Source organism: Artemia franciscana, chromosome 17 (assembly GCF_032884065.1).
Source record: "Artemia franciscana chromosome 17, ASM3288406v1, whole genome shotgun sequence".
Taxonomy (NCBI): domain Eukaryota; kingdom Metazoa; phylum Arthropoda; class Branchiopoda; order Anostraca; family Artemiidae; genus Artemia; species Artemia franciscana.
Window position 1 is genome coordinate 26,290,858 of NC_088879.1, and position 21,512 is coordinate 26,312,369.

General features: G+C 36.2%; 1 protein-coding gene across 6 annotated transcripts in view; it reads right to left on the reverse strand.

Moving 5' to 3' along the window:
• The window catches only part of LOC136038070 (unconventional myosin-IXAa-like), a 266,020-nt gene that overhangs the window by 232,295 nt on the left and 12,213 nt on the right, over positions 1 to 21,512 (reverse strand). For 3 of the 6 annotated variants that reach the window (XM_065721055.1, XM_065721054.1, XM_065721050.1), the window contains exon 2: positions 1,055 to 1,280. In XM_065721055.1, coding sequence (XP_065577127.1) covers positions 1,055 to 1,081 — 27 coding nt within the window. In that variant the 5' untranslated portion in view covers positions 1,082 to 1,280. Of the gene's footprint in view, positions 1 to 1,054; positions 1,281 to 20,635; positions 20,655 to 20,765; positions 20,974 to 21,512 lie in introns of those variants that run through there. The other 3 variants (XM_065721051.1, XM_065721056.1, XM_065721053.1) reach the window with 3 other exon arrangements.

Here is a 21,512-nt window from a genome sequence, read left to right on the forward strand (position 1 = left end):
TATAACACAATGATTCGGCTCAATTTAAGTTTATACAGTGCATGAAATTAAGCTGAGTAGATTAAGATAGATGTTCCGATACATATTACCGCTTAATCTTTGCTGTTCTTTGGGAATGACATAATGGTAGTTGGCTAAATTGCCGATTTTCAGGCTTCTTAGTTGAATTTATATTACAAGCTGTATGTACACCTGAAATTACTGCTACAGTTCTTAAAACGCAAAGATCATGTTCTGAAATTTAAACAAATTAAGATATTGAACCTGTGGCCCGAACATAATCGGATATTAATACACTAATATCCAAACCTAGTTAAACTTTAAACAGCTGAGTGGTTGGGGCGCTGGATCTATAACCTTTTGTACGAAGGGGGGAGTTGATTCCTGGTGTTGCCGGTCATTTGGTCTGGGCCGGGGGCCAGTGGCACGACTCTATGAGCTCAGCCAGAGTACACCTAGCTCTAATTGGGTACTCGGGGAAATTTGGGAAAGGTAAGCAGGAAGGGTGTGCGAAAGCATAGTATGGCTGGCGCCCAGCCCCCCCCTTGCACTTTTTGTCTGAAGAGCTTGAAACGGAGTTCACCACCGCCGGTTTGGACTTTAAGGGTCTCCTTTACCTCTTTTTTAGATCTGAATCTAGTCCAAAGGATGAATGCTGGATTAGGTTTTCCCAACCAACTTTCCCAAACTCCTTAGGGTGCAAGGAAGCAGTCCAAAGGGCTAGAACCGGTTTTTTACAATTACCTAATATTGTAAATTAGTATTGTTCCATTATACTAGCGGTGCCCAAAGAAAGGGGATCACAGCCCCCCCACCCTGTTGTGATATTCGAAAAAAAAACAAATTGGTTTCAACCAAATAAAAATATATTCTCGGAATCTTAACCCCTCCTCCTAGCAGCATTTTGCAGCCACTAACGCACCAGGGAAATTGTTGGGGACCCTCTTGTCTATGCGCTACATAACTTCAGCCCTACAACGTTTTTTCTCTCCTAACTTTGTTTTTTCTCGTGTAAAATTCTGGTGTCAATATTTGTTATAGGTTAACCACTCACCTGAACAATAAATCTCGGTTCCTCCATTATTTAATCCAAGAAAGCGTTTCACAAGTTCACATTATTCATCAAATTCACCACTGGACATGTCATATTTTATGAAGTATCGTCAATAATCCTTTAGCTGCTCAGTGCATCGAGCCGGTCCAGCTTTTTTCATTTCAACATTTGTTGACGTGTGAAACAAGATGACAAGGGAAGAGATAAAAAAAACCTTAAGACAAGCCTGAAAAGCAACAGAAAAGTGGTTAAAATCCCGTTAAAGACACTCATGCAGAACAGAAAATTATTACTTGCATACGAAAATCTGCGAAACAGCATTGCGACAAAGGACTACAATTAGTAAATTCCAACTTGAATTCATTCCTTCTTCAATATTTGGAGATAATGATATTTCAATGGCAACAAATTCGACACAAATAGAACGAAATCAGTTTTATAGTTAAATACGGCACATACAGCATGCGCACCATGAGGGGTTTCCTACTTTCAACGACCGTGCACGGCAAGTGGCACGCCTCTCATATGGCGGAAGTGTGCAACACATGACAAGATGTGTGATATGCGTGACACGGAGAGGCCCTGGGTTTCAGAATATCGTGGGTGGTGACACAAGTGGCACTCCAGGATATATACCAGGTGGTGGAGAATGGACAAGCCCTCGGTACACTGGCACTGCGACATAAGTTGGTGGCATCTATAATATCGTTGGGTGTCATCGATTCCATTAAAATGAAGATAGACAGCTTTTTAACAAGGTCAATGTACGAATATATATATATATATATATATATATATATATATATATATATATATATATATATATATATATATATATATATATATATATATATATGGGTCTTCCAAGACGGTATACACTCCCCATTACTATAGACTCTGGGAAATTCCTCGCATTGAACCGTCAGAGGGTTTGTTTTTTTTTTTTTTTTTAATGTGGCTAGTATGGCAATCAATATTAAACTACTAGGCAAAGAGCCTGTCGGAGGGCAAACATAAATAAAACCACACACAGGCGAAACGTAGCGTAGCCTATACCGTTTCGGGTGGACCAAATAATAAATAGTTCAGCCCTTCCCCAAAACGCTAATTTCAAGTCTCTATTCCCTTCCAGAGAAGAACACAGTGACTTCCTCGAAAATACTCCCCTATTATGACTTTGCCTTCGTATCAGGTGTATATCTATGTATATAAAAATAAGTTGTTTGTTTGTGTGTCTGTCTGTCTGTCCGCATATGACGTCTGAATTATTTCATCATATACCAATTCAAAAACGAATGTATTCAAGCCGAAGTAGCTGAGTTGGTAAAGCGTTATGTTCCAGGTTCTAGGTCCGAGAGGTTCCAGGTTCGAACCTTGGCTTTAGCATTAATACAAAAGAAGAAAAAAAAAACTAAAAAAGGTAAAAACTACAAAAAACTAAAAAGAAAATACTAAAAAAAACTAAAAAAGCTAAAAAACTAAAAGAAACTAAAAAAAAGTAAAAAACTAAAAAAAAAACTAAAAACTAAAAAAGAAAAAAAACTAAAAAAAGGGTAAAACTACAAAAAAAAACTAAAAAGAAAAAAACTAAAAACTAATAAAAAAAACTAAAAAAACTAAAAACTGAAAAAGAACTAAAAAAGGAAAAAAAACTGAAAAATAAAGGAGAAAAAGAAAACTAAAAAAAAACTAAAAATAAAAATAAAAAAACTAAAAAAGGTAAAAACTGCAAAAAAACTAAAAAGAAAAAAGAAAAAAAACTAAAAAAGCTAAAAAAAAAAAAGGTAAAAACCAAAAAAAAAATAAAAAGAAAAAAAAGGAAAAAAAACAAAAAATTTATTTCATCATATACCAAAAACGAATGTATATACAGACCGGGACACAGGAAACAGACTGGGACACCGGGACACAAATAACGACCGGGACACAGGGAATATAAATGACGACTGGGACACAGGGACACAACTACAACGGGGACACCGGGGGGGGGCACAGGGGGGATATATAAATGACGATGGGGACACAGGGAATGTTTGATTAGCAATCACCATCAACAAAGCTCAAGGGCAATCATTAGAATAATGAGGTATAGATCTGAATACGGATTGTGTTTCCCATGGACAATTATATGTTGCATGTTCAAGAGTCGGTAAACCTGACAATCTATTTATATGTACAGACAATGGGACAGCGAAGAATGTTGTATATCCGCAAGTTTTACGTAGTTAAAAACATATATATATATATATATATATATATATATATATATATATATATATATATATATATATATATATATATATATATATATATATATATATATATATATATATATATATATATATATATATATATATATATATATATATATATATATATATATATATGTGTGTGTGTGTGTGTGTGTGTAAATATATATATATATATATATATATATATATATATATATATATATATATATATATATATATATATATATACATATATATATATATATGTGTGTGTGTGTGTGTGTGTGTGTAAATATATATATAAAGTCATTAACGGTATTTGAACGCAAAACCGCGCAGTTAGATGAAAATCCACCTGGACAGCGAGAGTCAAAACATATCAAAACTGAAAATGATAGCGATGATGATTGGGTTTGGGATTTTGACTTGGATAAGGTCATCAATGCCTACCAGATTTAAGTTAAAAAAACAAAGGTTCGTCGATATGTACTTCATAGTGACGCTGAAAAATAAAGAAGAAAAAGAAAACTGAAAAAAGAAAAAAGGTAAAAAACTAAAAAAAAACTAAAAAGAAAAAACACTCAAAGAGAAATTACAGACCGGGACACAAATGACGACCGAGACAGAGGGAATATAAGTGACGACCGGGAACCTCAAAGAGAAATTACAGACTGGGACACCCGGACACAAATCACGACCGGGACACAGGGAATATAAATGACGACCGGGACACAGGGACACAACTACAACGGGGACGCCGGGGGCACAGGCGGGATATATAAATGACGACCGGGACACAGGGATTGTTCGAATAGAAATTACAGACCGGGACACCGGGACACAAATGACGACCGGGACACCGGGACACAGGGAATATAAATGACGACCGGGACACTCAAAGAGAAATTACAAACTGGGACACCGGGACACAAATGACGACCGGGACACAGGGAATATAAATGACGACCGGGACACAGGGACACATCATTAGAATAATGAGGTATAGATCTGAATACGGATTGTTTTTCCCATGGACAATTATATGTTGCATGTTCAAGAGTCAGTAAACCTGACAATCTATTTATATGCACAGACAATGGGACAGCGAAGAATGTTGTATATTCGCATGTTTTACGTAGTTAAAAACATATTTTTATATCTATCTCTATTCACAGGTGGGACACAGGGACACAACTACAATGGCGCGTAACTAATATGGCGCGTAACGACTTACGCGCGCGGGGGGGGCTTGGGGGGGCGCGAAGCGCCCCACCAACTAGGTGCTGGGGTGGCGCGAAGCGCCACCCCAACAGCTAGTATATATATATATATATATATATATATATATATATATATATATATATATATATATATATATATATATATATATATATATATATATATATATATACTAGCTGTTGGGGTGGCGCGAAGCGCCAACACCTAGTTCGTGGGGGCGCTTCGCGCCCCCCCCCCCAAGCTAGTATATATATATATATATATATATATATATATATATATATATATATATATATATATATATATATATATATATATATATATATATATATATATATATACTAGCTGTTGGGGTGGCGCGAAGCGCCAACACCTAGTTCGTGGGGGCGCTTCGCGCCCCCCCCCCAAGCCCCCCCCGCGCGCGAAAGTCGTTACGCGCCATTGTAGTTGTGTCCCTATGTCCCACCTGTGAATATAGATATATATATATATATATATATATATATATATATATATATATATATATATATATATATATATATATATATATATATGTTTTTAACTACGTAAAACTTGCGAATATACAACATTCTTTGCTGTCCCATCGTCTGTGCATATAAATAGATTGTCAGGTTTAGCGACTCTTGAACATGCAACGCATAATGGTCCATGGGAAAACAATCCGTATTCAGATCTATACCTCATGATTCTATTGATTGCCCTTGAGCTTTGTTGATGGTGATTGCTAATCGACCATTTCCTTTGTTGCCGTCATCATTTATATATCCCCCTGTGCCCCCCGGCGTCCCCGTTGTAGTTGTGTCCCTGTGTCCGGGTCGTCATTTATATTCCCTGTGTCCCCGTCGTCATTTGTGTCCCGGTGTCCCAGTCTGTGATTTCTATTTGAGTGTCCCGGGCGTCATTTATATTCGTCAGGATATTGTAGGGCATCGTAGCATCGATGAGTTTAAGCAATTCTTGTCAACTGATTGTTTCGCCTATAAAGAATATTATCTCGAGGTAAGAACTGATCACCGACCACAACGATTGCCACTTTGTTGATAGTTGCGTATCAGGAGGCATCAAATCGATTGCTGTTTTTAAGCAGAAGCACTAAATTATTATTTTTGTGGAAAAGATGATATATATAAATATATATATATATATTTTCTCTTTAGTTTTTTTGTAGTTTTTACCTTTTTTAGTTCTTTTCTTCTTTTGTATTAATGCTAAAGCCAAGGTTCAAACCTGGAGCCTCTCGGACCTAGAACCTGAAACATAACGCTTTACCAACTCAGCTACTTCGGCGTGAATACATTCGTTTTGAGCAGCTTCCTCGGGTGTTGCCATTGTAGGTTCTTCAGTCATTTTACAATTAGAAATTTCTCTTTCTACGGTCTTCTTACAATTAAAAATTTGTCTTTGAACGATATTCTTAAATACCTGTGTCCTGGTCGTCATTTATATTGCCTGTGTCCCGGTCGTCATTTGTGTCCCGGTATCCCATTCTGTAATTTCTCCTTGAGTGTCCCGGTCGTTATTTATATTCCCTCTGTCCCGGTCGTCATTTGTGTCCCGGTCTGTAATTTCTCTTTGAGTGTTTTTTCTTTTTAGTATTTTTTAGTTTTTTACATTTTTTCTTTTTTCAGTTTTCTTTTTCTTCTTTATTTTTCAGCTTCACTATGATATACATATCGCCGAACCTTTGTTTTTTTAACTAAAATCTGGTAGGCATTGATGACCTTATCCAAGTCAAGATCCCAAACCCAATCATCATCGCTATCATTTTCAGTTTTGATATGTTTTGACTCTCGCTGTCCAGGTGGATCTTCATCTAACTGCGCGGTTTTGCGTTCTTTTGCCTCAAGCCTGTTTCCTTGCTGTTCTTGATTCCTCGGCACGCTTTCTTTTCTGACTTTCTCTATCAGCAGCAATTTTTTTGGCATAGACTCTTTGAGCATCTTCATCGGCTTTTGCCATTGTAAGTTCATCAGTCATTTTAAACTTAAACATTAATAGATTTCTACGTGAACATATATGTCTTAAATATCTTTAATGACGTCACCGTCATAGCAAAAATGACGACAACTAACTTCATGACGCCAGTCGACACAGAAACATGACGTCACCTGATCCACAGACAGACAACTTATTTTTATATATATAGATAGATATAATTCTAAAATTGTCAGGTAATTTTCTATTTTGAAATAAAAACTAAAAATTATTGCTCAGACAACATAAATATTTTTGATATTTACATAATAGCTTTAGTGGTTCTGGACTGAAAACTAAATATGCTAATCAAATTGGGAATTGCAATCTTTTAGGTTGAAAAGGCAGATCCATTGGAATCATGAGAATGCGTGGAATAAGAAAAGCCTCACCCTCAAAAGGCCCTGCCAAGATTGTTGCCTCTATTACGTTATAACAGACATAACACGTCATTTGTGTCCCGGTCTGTAGTTTCGTTAGTCGACAAACATGACGTCAGACGACAAACAACTTCATGACGACATACAGCTCAATCCTTATAATGACGTCAGTCGACACACAAACATGACGTCAGTCGACAGACAGACAAACAACTTATTTTTATATAGATAGATAGATATATATATATATATATATATATATATATATATATATTCACAGGTGGGACACAGGGACACAACTACAATGGCACGTAAATAATATGGCGCGTAACGACTTACGCGCGCGGGGGGGCTTGAGGGGCGCGAAGCGCCCCCACCAACTAGTTATCCATAAAAGCCGTCCTGGCCGAGTGGGCTGGTGCGCTGGATTCAGGATCCCTTGTCTGAGAGGACACGGGTTCGAATCCCAGTGTACCCAATTCTTCAGTTTGGGACGGGGGTCAGTGGCGTGACTCTGTAAGCTTAGCCAGAGTCTCTAAATGGACCCAGCTCTAAATGGGTACCTGGAGAAATCTGGGGAAGGTAAACAGGAAGGGTGTGCGAAAGCACAGGATGGCTGGCCCCCAACCCCCCATTGCACTTCTGTGGCTGAAGGGCCAAGAAACGGAGATCAGCACCGCCGGTACGGACTGTAAAGTCTAATGCCGTATCCTTTACCTTACCTTTTACCTACTTATCCATAAAAAGACGATCAAGACACTTTTAAAGACTAAAACATCGAGAGATTATGTCAATATGTTATGATCAATTTTTCAAACTAAAAATGAAGTCCTCAAATAAACAATCATTATTTAAAAAAAAAAAAAGCGAAACTCATTCACAGAGAGAGCTATTTGAAGCTGATGCCCAAGTATTGTGCTGTGAATGAGTTTTTCGCGCTTGATCACTTTTGTTAATATTTCCGTCCTTCATTAAAATGAAGTTTGACACGAAAAACTCGTAAAATAACTACAACAAGTACTTGGCAAAATTTAAATAAGCCTCCTATTTGAGCATAAACACAAGAGAAGTAATTTAAGCATTTTAAAGTAATTTCGAAATAGTAAAAGAAAAATAGAAATCTAGTGGTTAAGCAAACGACTAGTCAAAAATGAAATGATAATTTCATGATAATAGAATCCCAATTCTATTATCATGGAGCGACATTAAAACTTAAAACGAACAGAAATTACTCCGTATATGAAATGAGTTGTCCCCTCCGCAATCCCTCGCTCTTTACGCAAAAGCTTTTAATTGTTTTAAAAAGTAGAATTGTGGCAAAGAGTCAAACTTTAGCGTAAAGAGTGAGGCATTGCGGAGGGGACAACTCATTTCATATACGAAGTAATTTCTGTTCGTTTTAAGTTTTAATGTCGCTCCTTACTTTCAGCTAAAAAAAATTAGTTTTTTTTATTTAATTTCTGAACGTTTTTGAATTAATGCATGTTTGGTTTTGGCTCTCCGCACATAAATTATTAAAATGAAATTTGTATATTAATTCTTTTTTTGGCTAAATGGCTTTCTCTTAGTTTTGATCAGACGATTTTGAGAAATAAGGGGTGGAGAAGGAGGCCTAGTTGCCCTCCAATTTTTCGGTTACTGTAAAAGACAACTAAAACTTTTAATTTTTAATGAACGTTTTTATTAGTAAAAAATATACGTAACTTAAGAATTAACTTACGTAACAAACTTTCATAACCTTATATTTTTATTATGTACACGAGGGGGTTTGTACCCTCGTTAATATCTCGCTCTTTACACTAAATCGTAAGTTTTGTCCCAATTCTTTAAGAATGACCCCTGAATCAGAAAGGCCGTAGAATAAATAGTTGAAATTACTAAAAATACTTTAGCATAAAGAGCAAGGTATTTATCTCCTCCTAAATACCTCGCTCTTTATGCTAAAGTATTTTTAGAATCCCTCATATGCGTAATAATCTTTGTTCGTTTTAAGTTTCAATGCTACTTCTTCCTTTCATTTGAAAAAACGTTTTCATGTTTATTTTTCATTGTTTTCTTATAGTAGGCTAATGCTAGATCCTGCGTCCTTGTCATTGAATTTTTCTTCCCCCATGACAGATTCCTCGAAGGAAAGATCCTCCAACACAGCCCCCTCTCCTCAGCCCCAACCCCAAACAAAATAAAATCCCCCTGAAAACGTCTGTACACTTCCCAATAACCATTAGTATATGTAAAAACTGGTCAAAGTTTGTAACTTGCAGCCCCTCCCCCAGGGATTGTGGGGGAGTAAGTCATCCCCAAAGACATAGTTATTATGGTTTTCGACTATGCTGAACAAAACGGCTATCTCAAAATTTTGATCCGTTGACTTTGGGAAAAAATGAGCGTGAGAGGGGGCCTAGATGCCCTCCAATTTTTTTGGTCACTTAAAAGGGGCACTAGAACTTTTCATTTCCGTTAGAATGAGCCCTCTTGCGATATTCTAGGACCACTTGGTTGATACGATGACCCCTGGGAAAAAAAACAAACAAACAAACACGCACCCGTGATTTGTCTTCTGGCAAAAAATACAAAATTCCACATTTTTGTAGATAGGAGCTTGAAACTTCTACAGTAGGGTTCTCTGATACGCTGAATCTGATGGTGTCATTTTCGTTAAGATCCTACGACTTTTAGGGGGTGTTTCCCCCTATTTTCCTAAATAAGGGAAATTTTCTCAGGCTCGTAACTTTTGATGGGTAAGACTAAACTTGATGAAACTTATATATTTAAAATCAGCATTAAAATGCGATTCTTTTGATGTAGCTATTGATATCAAAATTCAATTTTTTAGAGTTTTGGTTACTATTGAGCCGGGTCGCTCCTTACTACAGTTCGTTACCACGAACTGTTTGATACAACTTTATTACCTAACGCAAGTAGTGCAAATTATTCTTTCACTATTAGGAAACTGAGTTCATTTAGTATTAGTAAACACATTTAGGACCCTTAGTTAACATGAAAAAAGAGAAAAAAAAACAACTAAAAACTTAACTGAAACACAATAAAAAATGCAAGCGAATATTGCAAACTGGCCGTTAAAAAGAAGAAGGATTAACAGCTAAATTCTTAAAGAAACTAGAAAGTTTATCTAAATAGCCTTAGGACTACAAAGGATGGTACAGGTTAAAGGTTACTTTTGAGTCTGCATATTTTAAGCTACTGAAGGCAGAATTGAAGTCTTGGTGCGAAAAGGGGAATTAAAATATGTCAAGGTGTTGATGGAGCGATTGACTTGACGAGAATAAGAATAGAATCTAACCAAAACACAATGACAAAAGCCCTTACTCTTCCACTCCAAGAAAAACAAAGCCACAAATCCTACGCCTACAAAAAATTAAATCTAAGAAAAATGGTAAGGTGATGAGGGCCGGCTGGTTGACAGGCCTAGGCCGCCTTCTTCATTTTTATCACCCTGAATTCCAGACCACCGATCAAGAATTTTGTTTCGAAACACTCACGAGAGATATTGTTTCTTTTGGACTAGGATTCACCATCGTGCACTTGACGTCTTCTCCAATGCATAAATAAACAAACTCGAGCAAAGTTTCTTTTCACAAGGAAAAGAAAAATGCAAAAATATCCAGGATTTAAACGATCAAAAAATAGAAAATATAAACAAAAAATAGAAAATATAAACAAAGTTTTGTCAATCACAAAAGAGCTTCAAAGTTTATCCTAAGACTTGCTGCTGGCCTGCTATTGGACCTGGTAATCGGAACACAAATAGGAAGAAAAAGATTCTATGCCCTGAACTCTAAGATTTTAACATTTTCCGAGGGCACACATTTTTCCCGCCACTTGATTACACCAAAGAACGCCAAGTGTTTTTAATAGAGAAAGTTTTATTTTATTTTAAAACCAAATTAAAAAATATCATATCAACAAACCTACCACGTGTAAATCTATTTAGTATACCACACAGTATCGTCATGCTTGACACACACTTGTCATGTTTGACACAGTTTCCGCTAGGCTTGGTGCAATGTCGACCACGCCTGGCACGCGCCAACAGGTATATGGGGTTTCTAAAAGTGGATACCCCTCAGCCCTTTCAATTTTAGATTTTTTCGTACTTACTTATTATCCCGACCCTACTCAAGAATTTTGATCTGTTGCATATATATATATATATATATATACATATATATATATATATATATATATATATATATATATATATATATATATATATATATATATATATATATATATATATTACTATTAGTAAATTTTATAAATTTCTATTAGTGAGTAAAGTAAGAAACTTAAACTAATTTGACAAATAGAACAATAGAATAAAAATTCTAGAACAGACTATTTTTAATTAAGTATAAAAGATCTTTAGTAGTTTCGGGCTCATCCCTGGGAAAATTGGTCTTTCTTTCTTACTTTCCATTCTAATAGCGCGTTCAGACATATGGAGAAACTCTAAAAAACGCCTTGTACCAAGGAAAAACCGATTTGTTTTTCCTATAGTACCGATCAGTGTTGGTGCTAAGAATTTTTTCTAGTTTTCTTATGGTACCGACCGGTTTTTCATGCATCGCCAAGCAAAAATGAGCAAGCATTTTTAGAAATGGAAAGCAGGTCATTCTTGAGCAGGCGAAAGTTCAAGATTTGGTGGTTCTTATCGAGAACCATCAGTTTTTATCTAACGCAAGTAATGGTTTCTGCAAATCTAACACGAAAAAGGAAGACACTTGGCAAGAAACACATTTGGCTGAGATTTGTCGTGGACAATTGCATGTTATCTGTGTTTTTTTAGGGAAAATTTTCCAACAATCGTTTGAACATTTTTCTCCTCGTACCGATCGGTTTTCCAATGCTTCTGAAGGAACCATAACACTGAAACTGTGTCTCTGATAATTAATTCACAAACCTGTGCCTTAGCAAATATGATACTCACATATTCGGAACATGTAAACAAATAAAAACTATTCCGATTACATTCAAACTGAAAGAAAGACACCTTTGCAAAAGACGGAAGTGGTTTTCTGACAATCTCCCACAAACAAAAATAAAACGGTCTTGGTCCCAAACATTTGACACTCTGAAGTCGTCTTGAGAAAAAGACAAGATAGTTGGAGAAATAACGATAATGAAGGAAGAGACTTGTGTCACTCTGAGAAACATGTTTTTAGGCCGAGAGGGGGTCCACTTTCTTATAAACTCCTCGTGTACGTTTCTATACGCAGAGACACCTGACAGTAAAGATGAACATTTTTCCAGAGTAATGGTGCAAGGATTGGGACGAGAACATTTTCGTAATTATCCAACTTTAGAAAGAGAGGCGAATTCTTAATAAAAAAATTGGCTGGGGAGGGAATAACCCTGTTCTCACTATGTTTACAGGTATGTTCTAACGTTGCTATTATAATCAACATAGATTTTTTTTAAACTGCAAGATATTTTTATTATGACAATAAAAAAAGAACTTGATTGTGGTGGCTATAAGACACAAGTACCGAATTTATCCCCAGTTTTGTGCTTAGTATGTTCATCATTATATATCCAATAAATTATCGAACACCAAATTTTCTTCTATGCTTGAGGCTATATAACAAATCAGCGAAACAAATCTAAGAAAGATGAGTTTGTTAAGGAGCTAAAAACAGGCAACAAGGTGTCGCGCAACATCCTACCTTCTTAAGGGGCAGAATAGCTACGATGTGAGAAAAACTGATATCCTAAACCAATTCTATACGTTCTCATTGGTGATAATCAAGCCCTGGTTAATGCTATTACGCTCCCTCTGATTAGAGAATTTGTTAAGAATTTATTTCACAGGTTTGTACGCAAAAATGTAAGAAACTATAGGAGAAATCGTAAAAGCCCTGAGATTTCAGGGTAGAGGTAGAATAGACCCGCAGAGTTTTTCTACATATGTGCCTGCCATTTACCCTTTCAAATGAATGGCCCCACTCTACCACCTAAACCTTTAGTTTTGAGACAATCGATGGACGAGTCTGCTTGTCTAAAATGTTTGCTCGTTTTCTTTTTTTTATTTTTGAAATTATCGATTGCCTATTTTTTAATGTGATTTTTCTTTTCGTTCCCTTTTCTTGTTTTTTTTTTTTTTTTGCACTCCGCCATTATATACTTGTTGTATGTACCCGGTTTTCCGTATTTCTATATTTAGTTTTCCTCTATTCAAAAAAAGGAAATAATAGTAATTACATTTGATATGTACTACACACAAAATACTTATTCCATTTCAGCAACTTATTTAGTTTTTAAAATAAGGAAAAAAAATCGATCATTTTGCTGAGTTTCTCACAAATTTTGAACAAGGAATTCCTACATTTAAATAGCCGGTTTTGCTCATCACCAAGCATTTTACTGGCCATCAATATTCCACATAATGTCGGTTTCCGATAAGATTCTTGACAGTCTCAGAAATGTTAAAGGACAATAACTTATACCCCAAAAACTCTCCGAGACCACTCCTTCTTGGAGTATGCCAAGTCAAAATATGTGTCTGATTTTCCAATGACCTGACAAAAAAACAAGAAACTTGGCCAATGTTTCAATTCCACTTGTCAAGAGGAACACAATATGTTCCAAATAATGAAGACGTCGACTTGGTAAAAATGCTAATAGCCCATCTATATTTCCACAGGCCTTAATTAAACGCAGTGCAGCCAATTAATTTTAAGAGGATTATGAAGCGTTTATTCTAGACTTTTTCATTTGAGAGCCATAGAGCTCAAGGAAAAATAAAAAACGAGGGGTCACCCACTTCCCCGTACCGTGTGTAAATCTCAGAGCGTCACGTATGCCACACATCTCCACCACGCGTGGGAGTCCCCCCAGTGCATGGCAGAGTTCCGCCACCCATAGCAAACTTTCGCCATACTGGGCATATGCCACCTTTTGCACGTTATTTCTGAAAGTCAAAACCATCAATGAAAGTACAAGCAAGAGTCTAAAACTAGCAGTATTGCGCTGCCTAGATAAAGAGCAAAGTGGGCAGTATTTTTTTCACTAAGGCACTGCGAATGGAAGTTGTAGAAAATTCTGAAGCGGCTCATTTGATTAGAAGTTGAAAGCTCTAGTGCCCTTTCTAAGAGCCAAAAGTGATTGGAAGACAACCGACGTCCTCTTGCCAACCTCCACCCCACAAAGACGTCCAACCAAAAATTTGAGATATCAATCTTGTTCAGCATAGTTGAAAAGTTCTATAGCTATATCTCTGGGGACGACAATCAACCTCAAAGCCCTTGGGGCACGGGATGTAAGTTACACAATTCGTCCATTAATTACCTATAGCATTCGTTACCCCGAACGGATGGGCATGTTTTACCTTTTGCATCCAAAAAAGCCAAGGGCATTAAGTGGAAGCTTTCAGGGAGCGTTGAACTAAATCAAAGCACACTATGCACAGTCGGGTTGTCAACAGGCGATTCTCATTAATGACAATGACTTGAGAGTAATAAGTTGGAACTTTCAGGGAATGGTAAGGAGTGGGGGGGTCAATTGACCAGAAGGCAGTATGTGCACACAACTACAACTTTTAGTGCTACTACTACTACTCCTATCACCACCGCTGCTACTACAACTATTATTTGCATTACGACTACTACCAAGGCTTTCAGGAAATGTTGAGGGGGAAGTTGAACTGAAGCATATCACACTATATAGATGCCGGTTGGCAAAAGGGTGCATCCGTAATATCTTGGGAAAGGCTTAGCATATGAAGTAACCTCCGGGGCATGATAAGGGGGATGTTCAACTGACCAAAAGGCAACGTTTGCATGCTACTGCGGCTACTACTGTTACCAGTACCGCTACTACTAATACAACCACAATAATTTAAACGCCTACTAATACTAAGACTAATGGTATGAAGGTAAAAATTCCAGGGAATATTGAGAGAAGTTTAAGTAAAACAAAACATTCTCCGAACATGAAGATTATCAAACGGGCGTATCGCAAGATTGGATTAGGGTATGAAGTTGAAACTTTCAGACAATGCTGAGAGGGATGATCAACTGACGATAACGGAATATGCGCAATCTACTGACCGGCGGATCCATGGGGCTGGAGGGAGGGTCTACCAAGATTTTTTTTTGGTGCCCTCTTTTCCTGTTTTTTTTTTTTCACTCTTTTTCAGAATAAATTTGTCAATTCGGTTAATTATTAGCATCCTTGTAGCATTGGGCCCCAAAAATTTTGCTCATTGGCGCCCTCTTCACATTGTTCCCCCCCCCACAAGATTTTTCTCTAGATCCACCCCTGAATATACTGCTACTACTACTACTACTTCTATTATGACTACTACTAAGGCTAAAGGTATTAAGGTGAAAACTTCAGGAAATGTCAAGAGGGAAGTTGAAATAAATTAAAACAAAATGTGTTCATACAGTTTCACAAAAGGGTGCATCAGCAATATCTTAAAAACAGCTTAGAGTATTAAGTTGAAAATTCTAAAGCATGATGAGAGAAGAACTGACCAAAATGAAAAAAATCCTTTTGACCCCCCCCCCCCCCCCCAAAAAAAAAAATCCGGGATGCGGCCCTGTGGTGTAATCCTGGGTATGGTGATAAAAACGAACAGAAACTAGACAAAACTTTTTTTTTCCAAATGATAGCAAAGAGTGGTGTTACAACATAAAACAAACAAGTATTATTCCATATAACAGGGAGGGCTGCATACTCCCTGATCCCCCGCTTTTCACACTAAAGTTTGACTTTTTGCCCTCCACCATTTAAGAGCTACTGCTCGAGAACAAGGGTAATTGTAATAGAATAGAAAGTATTTTTCATAATATCTAAGGAATTAAAGAGCTTATTGATATACTTAGAACTTAAACAATTCTGTTATCAGTCCAAAGAGTTTGGACTGATCAGCTGATCAGTCCAAAAGTGATCAGCTGAGCATTTGTTGCACTCATAAATGGTTTCAGCCTAGTACTACAAACTTCAGCGTAAAGAGTCCCTCTCAGATATAGATAGATTAAAATTCCTTCTAAGCTTTCATGTCACTCTTTACTTATGTTTTGCTTTTTTTTTATATTAGGATTTATACGATAGATACTTGAGAATAGCTAAAACAGAAAATATTCATCATAGGACTAAAAGCCTATAAAGGTTTTTTTTTTTTCTATTGAGCTAAGTACTGATACTGAAGTTCTCGAATTGTCTGACTTTTGCTAGATTCTAAAACAAAATTTACTAGATTCTAAAACAAAATTTGCTAGATTCTAAAAAAAAATCCTTCTAAGCTTTCATGTCACTCTTTACTTTTGTTTTGCTTTTTATATATTAGGATTTTTACGATAGATACTTGAGAATAGCTAGAACAGAAAATATTCATCATAGGGCTAAAAGCCTATAAAGGTTTTTTTCTATTCAGCTAAGTACTGAAACTGAAGTTCTCTAATTGTCTGACTTTTGCTAGATTATAAAACAAAATTAAATACACTTCGATGCTGGCTCTAGCCAGCTACAGAAGTTCAACATAAATAGGTGAGCATTTGCTAAATCTCTGCTTTACTAATTCTCATTGTGAATAGACCTTTAATAAACTGGTTATATTTGATGTTGATTCTACAGATATAACCTTTTATGTGTTTAAAATTACTGTAAGGTTTCTTTCAATCCATCGGTGCACTCAGGGAAAGTTGTTACGTAATTAATTGGTGGGCTCGTTTAAACTGTGGTTCTTAGATAGACAGTTCCCCTTTCGGGAGACTGAAGACTTTGCAATTCGTAAGCAGATTCCAAAGTAGCAATTATCTATTCTTTGTTTTAAAATGTCGTCTCTTGCTTCTCAGTTGCCCTTATGCCCTCCTACATTTAAAGTAAGCTTCTGCTGCATGTGCATATGAAGACTTTTTTCAGTCGTTTGGAAAATAGGGATTGCATGACAGATACATATAAAGATATATTCACCTCGTGAAATTGGTATTCTCTATTTTAAGGAGAATTTCAAGACCTCTGTATTGAAGATAAACGATTTTCCTCGAAGACAAGAATGTTTAGAAGGCAATAAAGTTTCTATATTCATACTTTACTTTTAACAACTATTAAAAACTAGTATAATTTTTCCCTCATATCATCTTTTCATCAAGCAAAAGAAAATAAAGACAGACACGAGATTAATCAAAATTACAATAAAATAGATATATTGTTTCTTTTATTTCAAGAGAGAAACGAGGGAACTAAATCCAATGGAAAATGAACTCTAGAACTCTTGAAAGTGAGGGACAAATCCCCTAGGCTTAATTACTAAGTTTCATCTTATCCAATCAGCCATTTATACGGGGCAATTTATTCCAAACATTTGGTGTTCAGCAGTCCTAAGAGTAGTCGTTGTTTTCTTAAGGCGCAACCCTGCCAGATCTTAAACCTTAAAATCCAGCATGTCTGAGGTCTCAATGACACAGATTTCAGTCCTTATCTTTAAGAAAAAAAATCAGATGTTTCCTTCAGCAGGAATATTAGGGAAGCATATTCATTAGTTTGTTTTCCTTCTAGAGGACCTTCTTCACACGAAGGATTTTTCAAACGAAAAATTCCAATAAAATAATACCAAAATTTACCCACCCCACTCCCTAACCATACAAAAACAGTAAAGATAATAACCATAACAACTTGAATCACAAAAAAGGACATCAAAGTAACTCATCTCGGGGCAGTTTATTGACCCTTAACTAGAAGACGACCAGGATACAAATTGTGATATCTTGTAGATAATACATTATGTCGGCTTTTCCAGAATTTTTGTCAAAATCATCAGTCCACAACAGATTCATAAAGGAATCCTGGTGAGTAATATTTACTTATTATGATGGCAAAGTGTATGATATGTCTGTAACCTTTTTAAATCTAAGCTAATTCATTAGAAAGTTATAGAGACTCAAACTCGGATTGATCACCATGAAGCTTTAGGGAAGTTTCAAGGCCCAATCCCAAGATACCTATCGTTTCCTGTAAAAAAAAATTTTAGCACCAAAAGTTGAGCCAGTCACGAAGCATCAGACCTTGGGATAGAGGAATGGCGGAAAAAATTAACGACAAACTTCACCTTTTTATTAAAATAGCTCTCGTGGATTTGAAGCAACCCCAATGAAATGGTTCCAAACCCCCACCTAATCTATGTTGGGAGCTTAGATCTTTCAAAGCTTAATAAAACATATGAAAACATGCCCGTACAGAATAAGATTTGAGATGGTAGAAAAGGAATTACTCCAAGATCCACTCGCTTAAAATGGAATGACCTACTACTACTACTACTACTAATATCTCACTGCAGCACTAAGCCGCCTGAGGCCAACATAGCTACGCACGTTCCTTCTCCAGCCTAATCTATTCATGGCCTCCCTCTTTACACCCTCCCAGGAAGATCCCATTTCCTTTAAATCTTTATTTATGACATCCTCCTAACCCAGACAAGGACGACCTGCTTTCCCTGTAGCCCCAAACGGTTGGCCAAAAAGGACAATTTTCGGCAATCTCTCAGACTTCATCCGCAAAACGTGGCCTAGCCATCTCAACATTTCTTAAATTGTACGCAATCATGGTTTCAGCAGCAACTGAAAACTAAATGAGGAGGAGACAGGGCCTACAGAGGCCAAAAATTCAAAAAATGTGTTTAAAAAACTGCCAAGAAAATAAAGGGTCTAATTCTAGCTGATTCAGGAATGGTATCCGTTGTCTAAATTAGAATTTATCGTAAAATGTTATTCTGAAAAGGAATATAAGGGAAATTTCGAAAAATAGTCTGAAGTACCCTAAAAAAATGGCGTTTGATCGGAACAAAGAGCACAACATTGGAATCCCCGTGGCCAAAAGCCCAACTCAGAAAACTTGTAATCCCCTGGCCTGAACCACAAGAAAAAGCCCTTTTTGCATGAGTAGCATTGACGTCTCCTCTTTTTTCTTTTTCTTTTCCCCCACCTCCTTAATAGAAGTGTTGTTCACAACAAATAACAGAAAACCTCACAAATATAAAGCATTGTTAAAGCAATAGAATAACTTCATTAGAAATTATATTGTTAAAGCAATAGAAAACTTTACATATGACAATAACAGGGAAATTTGTTCACGTATTCTGTTAGAATAAACTTCACAACATATTTATATCAGAATTTGAAATTTGCCTGGAGATGTGAACTTGAGATCTTACGGCTTTCCACACAAAGAGACCATGATCCCCAGGAACTATTGGAACAAGTATGACTTTTAAAAATAATTTCAAGTGATATTGTACATCTATAACTCGAATCTTATTTGAAGAAATGTAACTCAAAGACTCTGACTATTTAAAAATTGACAAGGCATTCGGCGTCTTACTGTACTTTAGCATAAATCGAACCAGTGACTAGGGGTAGTTTTAAGAGCCCCACCCCCACTGGAAGGCCAAAAGTTGTACTAATTACAGGGTGGGAAGGGTAAAAAATACCGATGGGGGACACGCGGTTTAATCGGTGCTCCCAGAGCATTTTTTTTTGGATCCATCCCTTGCCTGTGACTGAAAAATCTCATTCAATTATCATTGATTATATATGTCCTCATTGATATTAGTCATAATTGTTCAATCTTTCACTTCTCTTTCCTCCTACGTTTTCATAGAATTGATTTTTGCCCCTATTGACTTACTGTTTGAAGGTTACTTGTGAAACAGTACATTCCTAATTGAATTCAGAAGTAACTGGTAACCTGAGACAAACATTCATCAAAAATGAGTATTTCGGATGTTCACTTTTGCTGTTAAAATTTCTTCATTATTTGTAAACACTCATTTCGACTTATTTCCGCAGAATATTCTTATCCTTCTTTAGTGCTAAATACGAGGTCAGCAAAATGGCTGATTTAGCTGCACTGTGCAAAAACTAAAATAGTAAAAAGGATTTTTTTTTTTCATAATTAATGATTAAATACCGCGGCTGTGTACAAGTAATACAAAACTATGTCCTTAACCATAGCAAAAAAAAACTATATCCCATCAAGAAAACCAAATCCAAAATTTGTCTAGTCAAAATAGCATCGATTGAAAGTTATTCCCCAGGAACTATATATATTTTTTAAAGGCTCTAGGGAAAATGGTCAAAACATTCGAAGATCCGTTCAAAAACAGATATATGACACGCTTATCTCTTTAAAAGCATGGTTACCAACGGAATATAACCATGTCCACATGCAATATTAATTTCAGAATCTGACAGTTCCTCTTGTAAAATAAATTTAAAAAAAACAAGTTTTTTTTTACTGAAAGTAAGGAGCGACATTAAAACTTAAAACGAACAGAAATTACTTCATATATGAAAGGGGCTTTTTCTCATCAACGCCCTGCTCTTTACGCTAAATTTTTTTACTGTTTTAAAAAGTAGAGTTAAGAGAAAGAGTCAAACTTTAGCGTAAAGAGCGGTGCGTTGATGAGAAAAAGCCCATCAAAAGCTAAACTTTTGATGGGTAAGACTAATCTTGATGAAACTTATATATTTAAAATCAGCATTAAAATGACATTCTTTTGATGTAGCTATTGGTATCAAAATTCCATTTTTTAGAGTTTTGGTTACTATTGAGCCGGGTCGCTCCTTACTACAGTTCGTTACCACGAACTGTTTGATTTACTGGAAATGTTTCCTTCCTTTGGTGATCACTTCCTATAGTCCTCAATTTGACATATTATTCTTTATAACGATGCTTCTATGTAAGTCTAGAAGGCAACCAAGTATCTATATACATACCTTACCCTTGAACAACAATTAAAACTTATATAATTTTTCTCTCAAGTCTCTTCATCAAGCAAAAGAAAAAAAAAAGACAGAAACAAGATTCGTCAAAATTACAATAAAATAGATATATTGTTTCTTTCACCTCAACGGAGAAAAAAGGGAACTAAATCCAGTTGAAAACGAACTCTAGAAATTGTCTGGAACCACTGAACATTTTTAAGAGAAGAGCTTACTCCAGAAGACATTCCGAGCAAATATCGAATGAGCAACAGCGGATGGGTGAATGCAAGGAACTGCGCAAAAAAGTAAAAGAACAAATGTAAGAAATCAGCTCATTAAATTTTGCGACTCGTTACCACTAAAAAAAAACAAAAATTTTATATATCATGGCCACACGGACAGGATCAATTACTTCAATTAATATCAAAGGTAAAAGTTTATTGGGAAAACTAATTTTTGGGAATTTCAGAAGAGGCTAAAACCTCTCGAAAAGAGCATCTTATCAAATGAAAAGTGCACCGTTAGATTCACAATGATCGCAAACCTTGACCAGGATAATTAGAGCCCCCACCTTAACCAGCAACCATTTACCCTTCTTTTTCTTTTTTCTTGGCCCTATTCAATGTTGAAATAACTCCCTTGAAACAACATCGCCGTACCTAGTATTCTTTTTAAGTAACAAAAGAATTCATGCCATAGCAGAGTGGCCTTTTATACCATTTTGTGCCACCAAACCTCAGTTTTTGCCAAGAGAAGATCAAAATGCAACAGAATGTGAATTACAAGATAAATAATCGATTTTTCACGGTCTAAAATCCTATACAAAATGTTCTGTGCCTTTGCACCCACCTTGAAAACAACAGCAAAGTGATGTTTCCTCCTATTTTGT